The sequence below is a fragment of the Poecilia mexicana genome, unplaced genomic scaffold (genome assembly GCF_051168715.1).
Source record: "Poecilia mexicana isolate PSO_F unplaced genomic scaffold, ASM5116871v1 scaffold_3, whole genome shotgun sequence".
Classification (NCBI taxonomy): domain Eukaryota; kingdom Metazoa; phylum Chordata; class Actinopteri; order Cyprinodontiformes; family Poeciliidae; genus Poecilia; species Poecilia mexicana.
Window position 1 is genome coordinate 28295882 of NW_028263372.1, and position 20453 is coordinate 28316334.

Here is a 20453-nt window from a genome sequence, read left to right on the forward strand (position 1 = left end):
ACATCACATTTATGTATTGAAATTGCCCTTGTCATTGGTTCTATATTTTCAACATTTTCTGTGGGTAATGAATCTGTACAATAGACAAGTTTCACTTTTGAGTAGCTGAAATAAATTAACATTTCAATTATTTAGACCTGAGCAGAAGTGTAAATGGTCTCCAAGTTGAAGCAGCACTCCAGTCTGCACTAGGAAATCAGTTTATTCATGAGGTGAGGTAATTTTTCATAAATCGTTGCCCTGTTTGTTTCACTTTTCAAGCAGCTGTTGGTGCTGGAGCCCTTTGATTCACTCATGCGTAACAGAAGGAAGGGGTCAGGAGTGCAACATGATGACAGAGCAGCATTTCCTTCTTGATTTCTTCCTGTTCTAACAGCCTAATCAATGCACTAAATTACTACAGACCTCAGGGAATATGTGCGTCAGTGTAGCTGGTTTTGCAGAGAATCAGTTCTGTTGGTTTTTTACTTTTGCTCTGGATTTACATCACTGATTTTAAAAAAAAATCCTTTCTTTTCTAGTAACTTCTTGTATTTGTCGACTTTTTCAGTTGGTTGCTCTGCTTTGAGGCCTGAAAATGTCTCCTCCCTTATTCTAGTTCCTCAACTCTGACACCGCCCCCCGCACAGCTTCTTCTGCTCCCACCCCCAGGCTGATGCAAGTACATTGCAAATTATCTGGGGTAAGGCGATCACTGCTCTGCAAGTAGGCATGAATCTTTTTTTATTTTTTGGTTGTATTTGCTTTTTAAATCTCACCAAAAATGTGTTTGCTCTGATTATTACTGAAGTCACATTGAAAGAATATGCGCACAAAACCATGTTAATATGCTGTAATAGTTGTGAAAAACAGTCATTATGTGATGATATAAACCTGAACACTGAAAAGAAAAAGCTATTATTTTCTTTTGATTTGATCTAATCACCTCATCTTACCAATTATGTCTGAAAATAAAATCCAGTCCAGGCTAAATAAGTCGTGCAGCACAAATACTATTTTTCTGTTTAAATTTAATGATCAGATCTTGTTGTCCAATTAGAAATAATAGCCAAAGCGGGATTTCAGTAGCGTCTTTCTTTGATGACATTTACAGTTGCACCTTTTATGAAAATCTTCAAAGGTAATTATTTCAGATTTCCTCCTCTGAACCATTATTTGAATCTTCTGCACTCTTCCCACAGTTATTTTCTCTATTAGTCTTGGGTAGCTGTAACAAAAAAAAAAAAAAAAAAGGAAGGGAAGGGAAAAAAAGGCCAACACGCTCACGACTTCCCAATTTTGAATTGCTAATAATGCCAAGAGAACAAAAGTTTATTCATCTTTCTCTTACGCAATCCCACTTAGTCTCACCATGCCTGTGAGTTCTGGAGCAGGGACCCTGACCCTCAGCATCCAGCTCAAGCTCACAGATTGCAGCTTTTCTCCCTCCTGCTGTAGCTAATAAACCTAACACACAGGAGTGGATAAACACTAAGCTGCCACCACATTAATTTAAAAGTCAGAACTGTGCACTTCCTTTCTCCCACTTTTGGGGTGGTTGCTAAGGAGAATTTGATACCACCTAAGGACATTGAACAATTACCTCACACAGAGAAACAATACTGAAAGTACACACCACCCTTTTATCTTTGTATTTGGTTTAAAACACGAGGACAAACAAAGAAGTAATTAAATTCACACTAATCAGAGAGGACTAATTGGTACAAAACTGAAAACAAAGACCTGCAATTTTATTTAAACTGACCACCAATATAAAACAATTGCCCACTCACCATGCTTTTGTTACATCCAAATCCCTTTGAGCAGCTGTATTTTAATAAAGGCGTGATAAATGAATCATATTCACACACCTATATGCAAACGTGACTAGCTACATTGTCCATGAAAAAGAGGAACATTTGGGGTTAAAATAAATAAACCTTAGGAGCTATTCAGAGCACCCAGAGATTACACTAAATGCCTCTCTCCAGTTGGACCTGAAAGAGAAAAGTTCAACATAAATGCAGCTAGACACAGACGAATACAAAAGAAAAAACCTGCTGTGGTCCTCAAAAAACCCCGACGGCAACCCAATTTAGACTCATCTTCACAACAACAATGGCTCAATCCAATACAGATCTCAATTCAACTGAAAAGCTGGGCCGCCACCTGAAAACTGCAGCTCACTAAATAGGAAAGCCAGATGACACATGTAGACTGAAAGGTAAGTATAACAAAACTAAATAGATAAAAATGAGGCCAGTATAAATAAATTCAAAACATGTTTCACTTCTAACATAACATTACTTGTAGGAAAAATTAGAAAAAAGCATTTAGGGGAATAAAATAATAAAAAAAACATCATTAATGCTCTGTTGGAGCATATTTTTATTTTATTACAGCACTCAGGAGTCTGAGCATAGCACATCTAACTTAGCAAAATTCACTTGCACTGCTAAAACACTCCAGACTTTAAGGACATGTTCTGTTCAAAGAGCCCTCTTCAGCTGAGGCTACAGATTTTTATTCTGATTGAAGTCTAGACTCTGGCAGGGGCATTCTATAACTTTTATCTTCTTTTGGTAAGATTTTTTTATGTGAATGTATGTTTCAGATCAGTGGTTTTCAACCTTTGCCTCAGGATCCACCCGTCTTCAATGTTTCCCTGCTCCAGCATATCAGAATCAAATTAATGCACTACCTCCTCATCATGCGGCAGAAGACTGGTAATCACCTATTTAAGACAAGACTGTGAAACACTGAAACTATTAAAATATTCAGGAGTCCTGAGTACCAAGATAGAGAACTACTTCTTGGCTCATTGTCATGTGCTAATATTAGTATTTTAAACTGTTCATAATACCTTCTACACAGGCTCTTCTTCAGGTTGGGAAAAGAGAGAAAAAAAAAAAACTCGATGCTTCAATATGAGCATCTTCTGTGGGTTATTATGCAGCATTTCCATATCAAAAAATGCTTTTAAAAACACCAGTTAAAGACCGACATGTCTATTGGGAGACTTCAAATTTGGTTTTGCAAAATTGAGTCAGTCTTACATTTTTATATGCAGCTCTTCACATTGCTCTTGGCAGCCCCCCACCCCCCATCTAGTTTCCACATTTTCAATTTTGGACAGATGTCCCTGTTGCACCATATTCTCTTTTATTGCCTCCTTCTGTACATTTAATACCCATGCTATTTTGTTAGCTTCTTACCAATACAGTTTTACATAGATATGTTTGAATGCTTTCTGGAGACAAAGGCTGTATTAAGACCACTTACCTGAGGGAAAACCTATTAAAACAGCTTCACTTAGTCAAAGGCTAAACAGAGGCACTTTAAAATAACTCTGTTTAGTGAGTTTCAATGGTGGTTCATTCTGATCATTGCCACAACTACATTCTTAAGTGTGCACCATTATTAATATTGGTGTATTTTTTTCCCCTTGAAAGATTTGCTTCTCAATGTTTTAGTTCAAATAAGTCTCAGATGAGAAAAAGGTTCTAAAATAATTTGTTTAAAAAAGTAAAACCCACCAAAACTTGAAATTTTAATGGTGTGTAGACTTTTGGTACCCACTATGCATGTGCCAGAGCGGTACTTCAGGTTACTCAACTAGCACTGATGATGTTCATTGTTTTTCACATTTCATTTCAACTCCCACATGGCAGTTTTCAAACAATACCAAGATACTAGAAAAATGCATCACCTTTTGTTGCTTTGCCATTCTGCTTTTGCATCACTTTTATCTCATCAATGAGAATATATTTGAAAAGATTAAGCAGTTGCATAATGATTGATTAAAAAAAAAAAAAAAAAAGCAAGGCAAACGGCAGTTTCAGTGATTTATTTGTACAATAGGAATTTTAGTGTACAAATACCCCAGCTCTGATGTGAAGGCAAAAGAAAAGAATCCAAAAACACAAGAGCGTCTATCCTTCCTGACCTGAATCTCCCTCGAAACCCCACTGTGGGTTTAGACTGGAAAAATAAAAATAAATAAAGCGGCTGCCTGCCAAGCACATGCAGGGCAAGAGGAGAACCCTACAAAGTGCCAAAGCATGCAAACCATACTGAAATAAAAACAATTAAAACTGAACTAAACCAAATGTGACATTTACCGTTTATGGCAGTGGAGCTGGTATGGCCTCAATTTAAACAGCATGTGAAAACAAGATGTATGCTCGACAAATACAGAAAAGGCATATGGTGATATCCGAGTCCATGTGCCTGTATGCCACTTAAATATCTAAATGTCATCCAAAGACAATGTTGCAAACATTTACACTGGACAAGACAGTTTACAGTGGGGGGGGGGGAACAAAAGAAAAAAGGGTAAAATTCATTTCTCCAGCTCACCTCAAGTAGAACAAGCTTAGAGAAAAATGGAGGCAACATGGTCCCTTTCAGTGGCGTCTGTAGCTTTCTCTCAAAGCCATAATTAGTTTACATTCACTTTAATTTCCATTGGTAAACCCCTAATGTTACCATGGTAACAAAAAATGTCGTATAAAAATATAACAAAGACTGAAAACCGATGCACTCAACAAAAATATATCTACACAGTCTCAAATGTAGGAGGGGGCTGAGCAACAAGGCCAGGAGCCTCACATTTTGTTTCTGGGGGGTGTGAAATGCGTCACCACATGCCACGTTATCAAGTCTGTGTGGCAGCAGTCTTTCCCCTCTCGGCAACAGTGACTCCATGAAAACCACGGGTTCCATCCGGACCCCTCGGTAACCTCATTACGCCTGGCGGCAGCCCATCTGCATTCTGGATTTTTCTACCCAGCATCGGACTGCCAACTGGACTGCTCTCTTGAGATGCCACCTGCTTGCGCCGCTGAACCCATGGGCTCCCCGAAGGGGTCAGGCTACTGTCTGAGGAGTAGTCTGCCCACCGGCGCCCAGCCTCGGGGCTCAGCCTGCCATCGCCAACCAGGGGAGACTTGTGGGAGTGGGGGGTTTTCCGCTGGGGGCAAGGGCTGGCTCGGGGGCTAGACCAGGGGCTGTTGCGCGGTGATATACCAGGACTTAGATGATTGTTCTGGAAGCCAATGCCAGCGGTGGTGGGGCTTAGCTTATTGCAGGATTGGGACTTCCTAGCTAGCCTGGGTGATGTGGGGGTGCTTTCTGTTTCTGATGAGCTGCATGCAGAGTCATCCCCGTGGTACTGAAGCTCTCGGACTCGGCTGTTGAGAGAACGACTTTTGCGCATTCCCCCCTCCTCACGGGGTCGCTCTTTGGGTACTTTCTTCTTCGGTGGTTTGGTTCCTATCAGGACCACTTTTAACCCCAGCGGACCCGTTCCTCCATCTTCACCCCCAACAGCCTCATTGGCTTTAACAGCTGCCTCCACCTCCTCAAACTCCACAATAGCACACTCCTCATTGCCCAGCTGTGCGTAGCGCCCGCTCAGCCTCTTGAGATCCGCAGGCAGGTCCTTCCCTGGCTTTAGGACTCTGACTGAGGCGATGGCGCCGTATGTCCCAAATGCTTTGAGCAGCAGTTTCATCAGCTGTTCCTGCTGTGTTGCTCCTCCCTCATTGCTTCCATTATCCTTAGTGAGAGCAGCCAGTTCTGGCCACTTCTGCAGATCGCTCAGCAGTAGCATGCGGCTGGGCAATGACTCGCTGGCAAATACTGGCACCGCAGATTTGCGGCGCACCTTACGACCCTCATCATTCAGCTCAAGGATCTTTGAGTGTTTTAGTGCATAGGCGGTTGTTCTCCAGTCACGAGTCAAGTGTTTCACCTGGAACGACACAAAGTTTATTTCAGCAACACCGGAGTCTCATAGAGCCCACTGAGTTTTAAAACTGATCCAATCACATAAACCAAGATTTAGTGCAAAACCCAACATTTTCCAGAATTACCTGAATCATCAGGTTAACAGCTCAGACTTGCACATTTTTATAGCTTAGACACTGTTGACCTTTAATTCCTGTTTAGTACAAATTACCCATGTTTAGCCTGGTTAAATATTCTGGTATAAACAGATGGAAACAATTACAAGCCAACAAATATGCATGAGCCTAAAGTAGCACCTGCTGTTGTGAATCAATGTGAGAACACCATTACAAAAAACAGCAACAGCTAGTCATGCCAACACTAGAAACATCCAGTCCCACAGTAAGCCTCTATGTCACAGGGAAATACAATCAAATGCTTTTGTTAAATGTTGCAAATATAAATTGTGGTTGGATGTTTTATACTACCCATTAGAAGCTTGAGAACAAAAAGAACATTAGGATAAAATGTGTACAAATAGCCTGTAGTGAGGTATTAAGCATTTTGAAGGTACACAGTAATTCAGATCATTATAGCCTTATTAATCTACCTTAGTTTGCCTATTCAAATGATTTTCTGCTGTGTTTTCATATATCAGACTTGCAGTCATGGTTACCTTTTTGAACGAGGTGAGCAACTTGACGCTAACAAACCCAAGTTTGTTGCGTCTGACGTGCTTGAGCAGGAAGGCGTCGTGCTCCAGGTTCTCATCAGACAGGTAAAACTCAATCTGAGCGACCAGCTTTTGGATGAGCTCCGTATCTGGAGGCTGCCAGCTCTCCTCCTCCAACTCCCCTCCACTGGTGCCGGCACCACTGTGTGTGGGAAGAGAACATGGATCGCAGTCAGGGAGACTTGCTGAGTGCTGTGAAATCTAAGTGTTTCATGTTTTAGACTAAGCACCAACATTAAAAAACTGTTGCATGTTTTTTTCTTACTTTCTTTAAGACTATATGCCAGAGGCTTAAATGGCTGGCAGAGATGCAGCCTCGTCCTGACATTTCTCTACAAATCACCAACGACTCCCTGCTTCCTCCTCCTACTTTCAGATTTTCCTTTACAGCCATCAACAAGCTGGGTCTCAGCACCAGATCTCGTGTCCAACCAAGCCTTGAAACTGCCAAGGGCTCTCCATCTGAAGGGCGCAGAGTCACAGACTCTCCCTCCCACAAAGAATATGGTGGCTCACCACATCAGCCTCACATTTTAAAAAAGCCACATTAACATCCTTCATTTTGTTACCCATTAGAACAGCTGTTTTATTTCTAACTTTAAAGAAACTTGGTGCCAACCCTCAACTAAAATCATCTAAGTCTACCTTTTTAGTGTGTTTAACAGATTTAGTCTCAATATTCTTCAATTCCTCATTCATACAGTCTCATGATATTCTCACAAGGAGATCTGAATAAGTGTTTTTTTTTTTTGGCTTTTCATATGCCCGCTTTGAATCATACCCATTAAATTGTTATCAGTATGTACTGTTAAAACAATTCAGACCCCAATACTTACTCATAAAAATCAAGAAAATTACTGGACAACCTTGAGCATCCTCTTTATGAGACAGAGTCTTGTGTCAGAGGCTTCGTCAAGACCACTGCATTATTGACTGCTACAAGAGGTCCTTCCTACCCACAGCCTACATCAATTCTGAATAAAATTGCATGAATTACAACACTTAATTTCCCTTTGGCATCAATTAAGTATTTTGTCAGAAGTTCTAGTAAAAACCTGATCTGTTTTTTTGGAAAGTTTTGACAATTCTTTATTCTAGTAAGTGTGTTAGGTGCCAGTTTTGATAGGATCTTGAAAATATATATAAGATCAATAAGATCACTCAGTGTTTGTGCTTTGATTTATGAGACAGTCTTCAGATATGCCAATTAACCCCTTCTTGTCTATATTCTTTCACATCTACAGTCACATGTGATTAATTATTGTATTCCAATTCTCTGATTGCCCTTGCACCTACATATCTTGGGTCTGATGGAAACCACTCCACAAATGTTGATATTCCTGAATGTATCTTACTGCCCTACCTGCTGGCCTCAATTCTCCTGTAAACAACCAGAAACACTTCATAACATCTGATGTACCTACATGCTCACCCTAGGTCAAATCATATTGTTTAGCAACATTTCTTATCTGGTAAATGGTGATGAAGACTTCCTGTCATGTCACAGGCCCTAAGTGTTAAGAGTAGGTCTCCAACATAAAAAGTGGATGTGCAATAGTTTCTTCAAACTTACTGCAAACACACAAGTGATTGTTTTGGTCACAAAAACATAAGATTAGAAAAACAAATCAGGAAGCTCAAAGTTAAATTGACAATGCCTCCCAGAAACCTATGTGTACATTTGTTTTGTACATATGTGCATGTGCCTGAACACACTGTCCCTTTTTGGACATGAACCATGCAAACCCCTCAGGTCTTCACAGTCCTAGAAAGAGAACATGACAAGGCAAGGTGTTCAGTTTCTATGCTCATCAGATTTGGAACAACATTCCTGAAAACCAGGGATGTGCAGAAACTCTCTGCTCCTTTAAATGAAAATCCCATTTACTCCAGGGTTTCCACAAAGGCCACACTCCTTTTATGCGTCTAATTTGTTTGAGAACAAAACGTTCCAATTATTTTTTTAGGCAATGTTATTCCTCCGAAATTGTCTTAATTTTCACTATGTTCCCTCTTCCTGCAAGACGACTATAATTGGTCCTACACAGTTCAACCAGACTTGTCAATATCAACATCAGTGTTATCAGGCAGCTGAGTCTCTCATGGTACCAAACCCACCAACACCTGGCTCAGGCTGTGAAGCAGAGCAGTCAGATAGTTTTGCAGACTGGAGTGAGGGGCTGAATGAAATTTGTGTATGACTCATCACCTCCTCCCTCCCTCACACACACACACACACACACACACACACACACACACACACACACACACACACACACACACCCCCTCAGTCAGCTTGCCAGCAGGCTGACCACGCAGCTAGTAGGGGCCCCACATCCATGAGACTTCTTACGCATACGCCCTCGAACATGTACAAGTCACGCACAAGAAGATGCGAATTACACTCTTGATTATGATAAAAACTGAAATAAAGACTCTGAAGGAATGTTGTAGTAATCGGCGCATCTATGCGATACAGGGTCTGAGTTCTACACTGACCTTACAATAAGGACTTGCGAGTAAAAAACAAACGCCTGGACTGAAGCGCGACCCATTTTCACCTTTGGCCTATCCACCAATGACTGACTCACCGTTTGCGCACGCAGGATGGGGACCTTATAGACCAGAGGATAAAAATAGCAAGCCATGACGCAGGGGAATTAGATTAAAGGAAGATTGCTGTCCTCAGCCAGACTCAGGTGTTTGTTTAACAGCCTTGAAAACACTTCTCACCCCGGCGAAAGCAATATTCATCAAGTGGGGCTGAGGATACACACTCACTCTGCCGGAGTCTACTTATCGTCTCAGTGTTAGGCTGTTTGGCGTGTTTTGCCATCGCACCTGTCGGAATGTCCGTTTCTTTTGTTCTGCATATTTTTATACTCTTTACAAAGCGCTAGATCATGTGCCGTCACTCCACCGGCTGGTCAGCTCTCAATGAATATGTGAAAAGCTTAAATTTCACCTCCAACTCAAATGGGTAGAGTTTTGGGGGAACTTTACAAGTTTAGTTTTATTTTTATACAATCACACCAGTAAACCGAGCAGCCAATAAAGTCGGAAACGAGTTCTACCTTGATTTGTCGTGTCTCCCCAGCTCGTCCTCGCTGCAGCTGCCTCGGAGGCACTCAACATTACCGGGGCGCTCTTCCTCCGGCTCCTCGTCCTCCGCTGCCTGAATCGCCACGGTGATCGTGACCGTCCCCATCTCTTGCGAGTGCTGGTCCACGGTGATTACCTCATCGACGCTTGGCTCCGCGGGCGCATCCGAGGCTCGCTCCGCCGAGTTCACGCCGGGGACCGCCACGGCTCCGCTCATGTTGCTCCACTGGGTCCAGGCGGCTCCGCCGTGTCCCTCCCTGTCCTGGATGGTGGTAGTAGCAGCAGCAGCAGCAGCAGCGGCGGAGCTTGCTCCCTGGAAGCTTCTAATCTGTATCGGCTCAAAGACGCTGGCAGGACACGGAATGCGCAAAGCTGTTCGACGCTTCTTCGGACACCAGCGATGGCGGAGAAAGACCCAGGGGGCTCCAAAGACGCGCTCCACGGCTCGCCAGAGAGCCCCGACCCAGATCCGAGCCTTTGGAGGGCCCTGAAGAGCAGCGGGGCTTGTAGCGGCCAGCGAGACGCAGCCTGGACCAAGTGAGACCGAGGGGCTGGAGCCTCCTTCTGCTGCTGCCCTTACTTCCTCATATGTAAGAGGCTTTCTGCTTTTGAAACGAGCTCTCGGATTGGGCCGCTGCAGCGCGTCTTCGCAGTGATTCCCAACCCACAAGCAAGAGCTGACACAAAGCCAAGAAGGAGGCAGGAGAAAGAGGAGGCATCGCATGAAGACGTTCACTAAAGCGTGCATATTTCTGCTTGTCGTGTTTCACTTGCACACACGGAATTTTTTTTTTTAGACATTCGGTGTGTTGTCTGTATCTGTGAAAACTCGCGTGTCCCTTTCGCCCATCTCTAAGTAGGGGAGAGGGTACACGTGTTTGTGTCTAATTGGGAAAAGGCTGTGCCAAGGCCGACCCCTTGGCTAACGCCGTTAATTGAATAATTGGCTTTTAGCCTCTGTCGGCGCGTGGAGAGAAGGTTGCGCAAGTACACAGCAGCGTCAAGGAGTCAAGTTAAAGGGAGAAAGTAAGAATTAAAGAGGTGCCATTAAGACGGGATTGCTCCACCCCTACAGATTTGCATATCCCCTCTCTGACCGGAGGGTCTAACATGCCGAATACATTTTCAGGCAGTTGACAGCAATTGTATTCAAGAAAGCGCAGACACATTTTTGACAAGTTGCAACTCAGTCCTGCAGCCGCCCAGGATGACATATTTAGGTCAAAATTGGTCTACTTACAGTATTTAAAGTCACAGATACTTTAAATATCTGTCTGATCTTATAAAAAATAAGATCAGACAGAGTCAAGTTTAGGTTGGTACGTTTGTATCACTGTGAAATGTTAGTTGTGTCCTATTCCTGCTGTTATCCACGTGATAATAAGACACTCCTAAGAAACTGATACATCATCACTTCTCCCTGATTGCTATGTAAACCAACATGACTTAATACACCCCTAAGTGCTGTGTGAATCTAGAAGTCAGCATTTTGTATGCTTGTTAAGGAAGAAAACATGATCATACAAAATCGACTCTTTTAAATCTACTTTAAATAATTTTGATCATATTTAGACTATTTTGTGGTGACACAAGAATCTGTATTTTATTTTTTTTATAAGTGGCAGTGTGGCAAATAAAAACTTTTATTGTAACATTCTGTAGTTCTTAGTTTAGGAACTTATTGGGTCTCACATTCCAGAAACAGTTTAAGTAAATTGATAGTTATTCAGTGTTACCTTTTTTTCACTTTTATTAATTTTATTGTAGTTTTTAATCAAATTTGCCTGTGAAGTGAAAACTGGTGAAGAAAACATGTCTAAAATGAGCAAATCACAGCAGAGTACTGCCGTAGTGGCTCACCTATGGGGGTCAAAAATTAAACTTTCCTAATGATAGTCGTCTTTCTGAAATATATCAATCAAAAATAGCAAACTATAGCTATATTTAAAAATATGTAAAAACATGTAAGACTTTATCACTTTAATAATTAGTCTCGCTTATTCTTAAGCAAGACAAAATTTACTTATTTTATTTACTGTGGTTTTTGTTCTTGTTGTAATTTTCAGTCATTTTCAAGAAATAATTAATCCATCCAAGTTTAAGTTCTTGATCAATAAATTCTTGCATATCAACACCTAATTAAAATTTTTATCAACAGAAAGCAATTTTATTGCATGTAAAAAAGAAAAAGACTAAAATATATATTTTTAATGAAATAGAAGATAGTAACAAAGCATATGTTCTTCTTGAGGAAAAAAATTATGACACCCTACTATAATACCCAGTAGGTAGGGTTAGCCCATTTTGGTTGAAATAACTTTAGTGAAACTCTTCTTATAGTCATCCATCAGTTTCTAACATAAATCTGCCTCTCTCCTTAGTTTCAGCTGTAAGATGTTACACTAATTTGTTTCAATTTGATCTGTTTGAGGGCTTTCTTGCATGTGCAGCCAGTTTGAAGCCACCCCACTGCATCTCAGTGAGATCAAGATCAGGGCTTTAACTCATCCCAGGACTTTCCATTTCTTAATCCTCGGCCAGTCCTGAGTGAATTTGCTGTTGCTGTCTCACAATTTCCACAAGCATCCTCTAATTCAGATTTAATGGTGGATTTATTTATTTATTTATTTATTTTACGGTGAGTTGGCCAGATCCTTCTGCAGCAAAGCATCCTTAAACCATGCCTTATGTCTGCCAAACATGTCTTCTGTTCTGGTGTCCAAATAATTAAATTTTAGATCTAGCTTTTTAAAAACCATAACTCCATGTTTCCCAGTTTGTGTCTACATTTTGTTTAGGACACCTAGCATTAAACTTGTGCATTCTCTTTCTCGTTCTATAGGAATGCATTTTTACGACACCCTAATCTGTGATTACATTTTTGAAGTCCTGTTTTAGCATGTTGTGGCCTGCTTTCATGTAAACTTGCTTGGATTGCCAAAGCAAGACATGGACATATAGGCAGTTGTTTTGAATGTCCTTTACTTGCACACACTGCTTCTGAAAAATTAAATGTCTGATTTTAGATTATTTGGCAAACTCTTTTAATTCTCCACTAGAATCAAAAGCTTCTGTCTTCCATTTGAACATGTCTGAACATGTTTGAACACATTCATGTGTTCAAACATGTTAAAAAAAAAAGCACACCAGTTGCTACAAGGTATGCTATTTTGTTCACATCTCTGTAATTTAAAAAGAGGATTTCTATGCTGTTTATAAACTTTAATGTTTCTTCTTACGAATAATTTAAAATTTCTATAAAAATACATTGATGTGCATTAAACTGTACATAGTAATGGCTGATGGAAAGATAAAATCATTTATATAGACTGGTTAAATTTAATGGGGAATTGACATTTAATAATCCATAATTATATAATATATTAGGAAACAGGACCATTACACCACTTAATGTGCCAATAGAAATTATTGTAATATTAATATTATTAACTGAGATATATTTGCATTACATCCACTGTCCCTTTTTTTATGTGATCAGTTTAACATCTCCTCTATGGAAAGTTTCCAGCTACATTGGCGTCTCCTGTGTATAATTACATGTTTCTTTCTACATTGATCTGGAACAGAGAGCATAGACATGAACCCCTCCTGAGACCCTGTGAGATGAAGCAGGTATTGAACTCTGATCGATGTATGGATTTGTGGCTGCAGAGGTGTAGGCGTTTGCACTAATAGCACATTTTGAATCTGTCTGGTGGTTTACCATGTTCCCCCATGACTCCAACTTCCATCTGTTGCTGTAAAAAGTATTTGCCCTCTCATAAATGTAGCTTTTTTTTAAATGTTTCAAATAAATTGTACTATCACAATTAACTTCATTTAATTAATTGAAAAAAAAGCATCCAGAGAAACCTGGCTCATAAAAGTAATTGCCCTGTAAACCTATTAACTGTTTTGGCCACTTTTGCTGTCAACTGCTGTCAAGTGTTTGTGTTAAAGAGAAATTCGATCACAGTGTCAGGATCTCACTCCCATCAGTCTTTTATTGGATTTGCATAGAATTTTGGAAGGTTTATTTTTACACTGGCACCGTTTATAAGGCCATTCCCCACATCTCAATCAGATTTAAATCTGGACAAAAAGGGAAAACAGAAGAAGTCTTCAGGAAGGCAAATACCTTTTATGGCACTGCATTTAGAATTGCCTACAAGAATGAGAAACGAATGTCTTTGCTACCATTGAGGGCTAACCCCGTGACCCTTATCTCTGTTAAGTGGAAGACAGTGAATAGTACAGATTTGATTTTTTTACCTTTGCAATTTTCCTACATTTATTTTACCTTCTTCTTTCATTTTTTAAAATTTTTATTCCTTATCCTATTGTGCTACTTGAGAGAGCAAAGTTCCTGTTGTGTGTCACACACATGACCAAAAAATCTGATGTTGAACTTTATTTCAACAGCTTGACATTGTTTCTCTCCATTATGGCTACACAACCCCCACACCGGTGTTGTTGGCTGTTGCCAGCTCTGCATGAAGTAGCTTTGCTCCTCCCCACTGCCAAACTGGGCTCGCAGCTGGTGGGCAGCCTGAGTCATTTTCTGCACCACATGCCATATACTGCTCCAGCCTGTGTACAATGCAACATGGTGGGAAAGAAAGTGAGAGGGATTTGGGTGTAATAAAGTAACTTCCAGCAAATTTCCTACAGGCTTTTAGGTGATTGCTGCCTACTTATCTCCTCAAACCACGTGACAGCCTGCCAGCTTGTTTGAAGACTTTCACGTCATTTCTTGGCATGCCTTGTTTTGTTTTAATCAGTTAAATCAGTGCAACTGAATAAGCTGCTCTAAAATATGCAACACTTCATAAACTAATCAGTCTCTGAGTCAAAAATCATTCAGTCTCATAATTGATCCCTCATGATAACTGGAAAAAGAGGCTGAAAGTGGACAACCCTGCCCATCCCAGTCCTCACAGTTTGTTTGGGTTATATGCATGAATTTATTACAGTAGACAATATATAGGATTTATTGTCTGCTGGCAATTATCCTAAATTGCCAGCAGGTACAAAACATTCTTCTAGTAGATATAAATTTCTTGCATGGTTAGTTCAGTAGATTCCTCATTGTTGAATAGGAAATGACAAGAACAACAAAAGTACAATGTGGAAAAAATGACCAGCACTCCACAAAAACAGACAAACACAACATAATGTGTGGTGCAACCAGTTTTTGAAAGGCTGATCAGGCCTATCTTCTGACCCAATTGGACAAGTTTTCTTGAGCCCCTTCTCCATTGTCAAATCTCCCTCTAGCCAGTTAATGTCTGGTTCGGTTCTAGTCAAGTTGGGTGTGTCTCCATTGGCAGTATGTCCTGTACTAGGGAGTGGATATGGGCAGGGATGTGGCAGGACGTGAACACGCAGAGCTGTTGTTGTTTCTGATGTCATTTCTCTGAAATACGTATCTCACCCGTCCAGTTGACACCACCACAATTGATAAAAAGCTTTGGACCTCAAGGTTCAAGCATGGAATTATCTTTATGAAGGTCACCATCTTACAAAATACTATGTCACAGATTCCATGGGGTAATCAAATGTAGTCTGCTACAAAATTGGTAGGACCCGCACATGGCTGCAGCTGACTGAGGAAGAACCAGTTTGAGCCACGCCTGTGGAGAAGGAGCTTTGGTGGGTTCTGAGATTCTTTCTTTGTCACCAGCTTCAGGACCTCACTGGCAGTCCACATTTGCCTGTATCACGCCACTAGACCAATGTCATGCAAGACAGCCAATTAATAAAGACACCTCATTTAGATGTACTTTTATATTTATATAAGCTATCATTCAAACATGATAACTGATCACAAGGCAGGTGACTAGTTGTTTTCCTAAATGATAAGATTCCCTTTCAAGGCTTAACAGATAGTGACAGGCATTGATGCATTGCTTTTTAGGGCATTCACCTTGCAATATTTTTCTAAAGTCATCACTTTCCAAAAATAACAAAGTAGCCTATTTCTTTTTTTCTTTTTTTTCTTTTGCCAAAGGTGATTTTGGCATAAAAATAAAAATAAAACATCTCTTACCAAAGGACGATTATTTCTCATAGGAAAAAATAAATAAATAAAATGGCACCAAATGACTTGGACCATTATTTTAAAAGGATGAGAATATTATTGAAACTGTTTAATCTGGCTAGGTTATTTTGAAGGGGCTTGGAGAAAACCAGTTCTAGTGGGTAAAAGATCAAATCTAAGATATTTTGAGCTGTACACTGTAAAGAATAGCTGTGAAACTTTGAAAGGGAACAAAGGCAGTACTGTTATAATGATACTGAACCTTCTACACCACTTCCTCTTGTTGGAGTCCCATTTCTTCTTAGGGTGACCACCTTAACTTTTCTTATATCTCTAGCAATCAGCAATCAACAATCAATGTTGACCTCTGAAGCTTTTCCAGATATTTTTCTTCATTACGTACCAGTTATTATTTAAAAATCTCATTTACACTAATTTATGTGAATAAACCTTAGATCTTGATTCTACAATGTCATATGATTAAATTGAGTAAATGGTTGCAATGTAGGTTATAAAAATGGGATAAAATGTTATCTTAAAATAATATTGTTTAAAATGACAGAATATTTTTTTCCAAGTCTTTCATATATCATTTATTATAATGCACATGCATAATGACTTTCTAGTGTTTTAATCAACCCTTTCTCAACTCGCACATATGCCACATATCACAGTGTTTATCATTTGAAAATAGTGTTTTTTGTTTTGTTTTTTAATCCTCGACATAAACACATTGAGAGTGCCTGGTATACTGCAGTCTAATGCTGTGTTGATGTTTGCGTTGAGTTGAAAGTACTGCAGTGCAACCCCACAGACACTAACAGAGGTTTACATGCTACGATGACTCAGTAAAACCAGAGAAGCCTGTCGGATAAGCAGCAAATCAAGATTAGTGTGAGACACTAATTCGGGATGGACATCAGAGTGAGTGCCATTTTAATAACCTTACCTGTCACAATGAAAAACCTTCACGATTTAAACAGTCATTCCCATGGTAAAATAAATCTGTTCTGTGTGAGGCTTAAAAGGAGGAAAAACAACTTAATATGAACAAAAATATTTTAAATTACACCAGGTAAAATGTTGTAAAAACATCACTTCTGTCACTTTTGCTTGTAGACATGAGCCTCTGGTAAACAATGGCCAGATAAAGGAGAGTAACAATCAAGACGCACAACAAAACCAGAAGTTTTAACCAAACCTTTACAGAAGTTTTCTATGTTTTGCTAAGGAAAGTAGCTGTCATATTTAGTTTCATTGATTGCTCTTACATTACATTATTTGTGCATTATTGGGTTTAATAGTGTTAAACCATTTTCCTTTGCATATTACTTTCTCCTCAGCTTCCTTCATGTTTCTTAGTCTCATTCCCTCAGCCTGCCTGTTTACTCCCTGCTCTTCCTTCACACCTGCAACCAGTTCCAATGAGCCATCTGTTTCTCATCCAGCGATCAGGACTCCCAGTATTTAAGCTTCCCTCTTTCATTTATTCTGCTGTTGCCTACTCTGTGCTTGTTTCTTATACAAATCTCCTTTTTTCAAATTGTTCTTTGTTATTATTAAACATTCACTACCACAAAGATGATCTAGGGTCTTTTATAAACCTCAACATGACAATTTCTTTATGCTATGCACAAAAGAGTCATGAAAGCTTATAAGAATTAACCAAAGTTGTCAAGTGAGTTATACTCCTATTAGATTTTTGATATAGCCCTTTTTAAGAACATAAACCTTGTTAAGAAACAATGTGGTTCTGGAGAGGCATGACATCAAAGTTTTATAGCTTGATATAAATTTTAAAAATTAAGAAATCCCATAGAAAGAAATGCAGAAGTGACATCAGAATAAGATCAAAAGAGAAACCCTATAAAAAGAGAAACTCATTAGTTGGCAGAGTAAGTTATCTTTCTCATCTTGTGATAGCATTGGGCGTAAAAGAAACCTACCAGGTATGCGAACACAAAAAGTGAAAGGCTAGAGCTTTTTCCAACCATCTAATGAAAATTGTCACATTAAATTCTGGTTTAGAGAAAATTTAAACTCACTTCATCCTATTTATTTCACAGAGATTCAACGCAAACATATAATTTAATAACTGATTGTGTTTTAAGTAACCATACCTTTTAGTTACATTGATAATGCGGTGACAAGAATAAATCCAGAATACCCACGAACCCCTTTACTTTTAGCATTTTGAATAGCATTGTATCAAAGTAATTCCTAAAGGCATGGCTTGAGCATAACTGTTTGTCTGAACCAAGCAAGTCTTGGCATCTGACCTTAAAATTCCTCACATTGAAATGTTTCACATTAAGAACTTTGGCTTTTTTCCATAAAACTGAGGCAATGGGAACTCAGTGGATTTATGCAGCGTGAGTACTAACACTAACACAATAACTTTCAGCAGTCAAAAAAAAGTTTGTGATTTTGCTTTACCTATGCTTCACTTATGAAAATATCTATAAATAACAACCTTGTTTTTTCTTACATCCAAATGTCTTCAATCAGTCTCAGCAGGATCCATGCTGTGCTACTTGCCAACAAATCAGAGCTGGGGGTGTTAAAACAGCCCATTTATATTTACATTTTTATGACTGATCAAAACAAGTCCCGGTGTGCATATTTTTATGATAAACAGTACAGCATTTTGTCTAAAAATGTTATGGATGCACAAGGACCCTTTCAATAAGCTGATTGCAGGAAAAAAAAAAAAAAGCATTTTATTGAGCACTCGTTTTAAAAGCTTCTTAAATTTATGCAGCAAATCCAAAAATATTAGGATAAAATTGACATTTTAGTTTAACGTGTGCTGTCAGTCATACTCTGATCTCCTCCCATCACATGTGTCAGCCTAGGCTTCATGAATAGATTGTGACAGGCAGTGTGTGGGATGTCCCTTTGATGAATCTGCACTTGTCTGTTCTCAGCAACTGCTTATTATTGCCTGGGTAAAAAGGGGCTGAAAACAAACGGCACAGTTCATTTGATCTCACTTGTTGTTCTGAGGTGCAATGCTGTCTGATTGTCATGAACCTGGGCTAGACAGCGACATTAAGGGCAAAAAGATGACATCTAAAATTTGTATGATATAATTAACTTTTGGTGCCATATAATATAGCTGACTGTAAGCCCATATATATTTAATAATATTAATTTACAGAAAAAAAAAATTGTGTTTCAGCAGCTTTCAGTTTTTATGCTCCAACACTGAGATAAGCTTCCTGCTCACTGTAAGACTGCTCCTATTGAGTTTATTTAAAACGAGGTTAAAAACATTTTTATTTGTAGTTGCTTATTTTTAAAATCCTTGATTATATTCACTTAAAATTATATTTAAAATGTTGTAATATTTACTCTATTTTTAATCTGCTTCCCTGCCAGCATAGGTGGCCCCATGTGGGGGAAAGGAGGGCTGACATATGGGTCCCATATGGGGTTCTGCGGGTTCCACGGTGGCCCCACATGGGTTTGCCCATGTAGGGCCACAGCCTACCTGGGCCCTACATGGGCCCTAAATGGTCAAACCCATGTAGGGCCCATGTAGGGCCCATGTGGGCTGTGGTCCTACATAGGCAAACCCATATGGGACCCATTTGGTCTGCCCTCCTTTTCCCCATATGGGGCCCACCTAGGCATGCTGGCAGGTGATGTTTTTTATTATTGTATGTTGTTCAAGCACTTTGAATTGTCTGGCTGAAAGGTGCTATATAAATAAAGTTGCCTTACCTAAAGTCGCCAAGTGTCAAAATAAGTTTGATCTATTAGGTATCTTAATTCTTTCTTATGTGGGTGGGTATATTATATTGGAATTGCCATTTCAAAGCTAAATAAAATGGCCCTAACCTTTAGGGAACGTACCTTTGTTTCCATAAGGAAGCCTTTAAAGTTACACCGGAAGTCTAACGCTGCTGTCGCTATGGTAACAGCTTCTAAGAAACAGGACTTTTTCGCTTCAGGTATTTATTTTAGCAAATAAACAGGCCTTTATCTTACTTTTCCGTTGTTAAAATAATAATAATAAAAAATCTTTTCTTCGGTCAAAGTTAGACTTACAAGTTAACTTCAGGACAAGTAATGGAGTCGGAGCTGACTGACGGGAAAACCAGATGCGGTGGTAGAAAACAGCACAACAACGTCAGCGACAAATGTCTACTACTTACTCCTATGGTAAATACTATGAATTGTAAGACTTTGCCCTTTGCGATAATAGTATGAGCTATGTAAGCTAAAGTTATGTTCTGTGGAAAATATATCGATAGCAAATGTGCGCGTTTAGTTTAATTCAACTTAAACTGGTCCTTTGTGCAGATCAACAGCTGCAAGCTGCACCTGATGACAGCCAAAACACTGGTTGCGGGAAAGCTGCAAACGATGGTAAGTAATGACATGACAGGGACAAATATGTTGGATTAGTCGGCTAAAAAAGTAATAAATTAATCACGTGTTGCGGCCTTTGAATGATACAAAATTAATTAGCAGATTAAACTAGACAGTATTCACTATCGAGTTTGAAATATGTTTGTGTTAGTGGCTTTTCAGTTTTATTTCTCTGTTAAACACAAAAAAGTTCATTTGAAATGGGAAAGGTAGGTTGTTTTAAATAAGCCAGTACTATTGAAAACGTTCTAATACTTTGAAAAGGTAAAATTATTAGTCACTGCTTGAATCCTTTGCACAAACGGTCATCTATATTATTTGTTATTTTCTTGGAAGTACTTTTTATTTCAGTATTGCATGTGTTTTTCAAGTGCTTAGTTTCATGGTTTACTGTTTTTCAGTCTGATTCTCCAGATTTCAATAAACAAACAAACATCAGTGCCACACAGCCAGGTGGTGATTGCAACCCAGGTAAACTTTGTACATCTCCCT

The 20453-nt window shown here is 39.5% G+C and overlaps 2 protein-coding genes across 2 annotated transcripts in view; one reads left to right on the forward strand and one right to left on the reverse strand.

Moving 5' to 3' along the window:
- Nucleotides 1-3811: 3811 nt before the first annotated feature.
- larp6a (La ribonucleoprotein 6, translational regulator a) lies at nt 3812-10504 on the reverse strand. The gene is made up of 3 exons (XM_014993350.2): nt 9517-10504; nt 6386-6584; nt 3812-5734 (listed from the first exon to the last, which is right to left on the reverse strand). The coding sequence occupies exons 1-3, from the start codon at nt 10290-10292 to the stop codon at nt 4637-4639; spliced, it is 2073 nt and encodes a 690-aa protein (XP_014848836.2). The 5' UTR covers nt 10293-10504; the 3' UTR covers nt 3812-4636.
- Nucleotides 10505-19634: 9130 nt separating this feature from the next.
- The window catches only part of lrrc49 (leucine rich repeat containing 49), a 34712-nt gene continuing 33893 nt past the window's right edge, over nt 19635-20453 (forward strand). The window contains exons 1-3 of the mRNA XM_014993353.2: nt 19635-19751; nt 19893-19958; nt 20363-20432. Coding sequence (XP_014848839.2) covers nt 19659-19751; nt 19893-19958; nt 20363-20432 — 229 coding nt within the window. The 5' untranslated portion in view covers nt 19635-19658. The remainder of the gene's footprint in view (nt 19752-19892; nt 19959-20362; nt 20433-20453) is intronic.

Coding starts and splice junctions, on each gene's coding strand:
- larp6a (XM_014993350.2), bottom strand. CDS start 10,292: ATGCACGCTTTAGTGAACGTCTTCATGCGATGCCTCCTCTTTCTCCTG. Junction 6,585..9,516: donor GGGAGACACGACAAATCAAG/GTAGAACTCGTT, acceptor TCCCACACACAG/TGGTGCCGGCACCAGTGGAG. Junction 5,735..6,385: donor TGCTCACCTCGTTCAAAAAG/GTAACCATGACT, acceptor GTGTCGTTCCAG/GTGAAACACTTGACTCGTGA.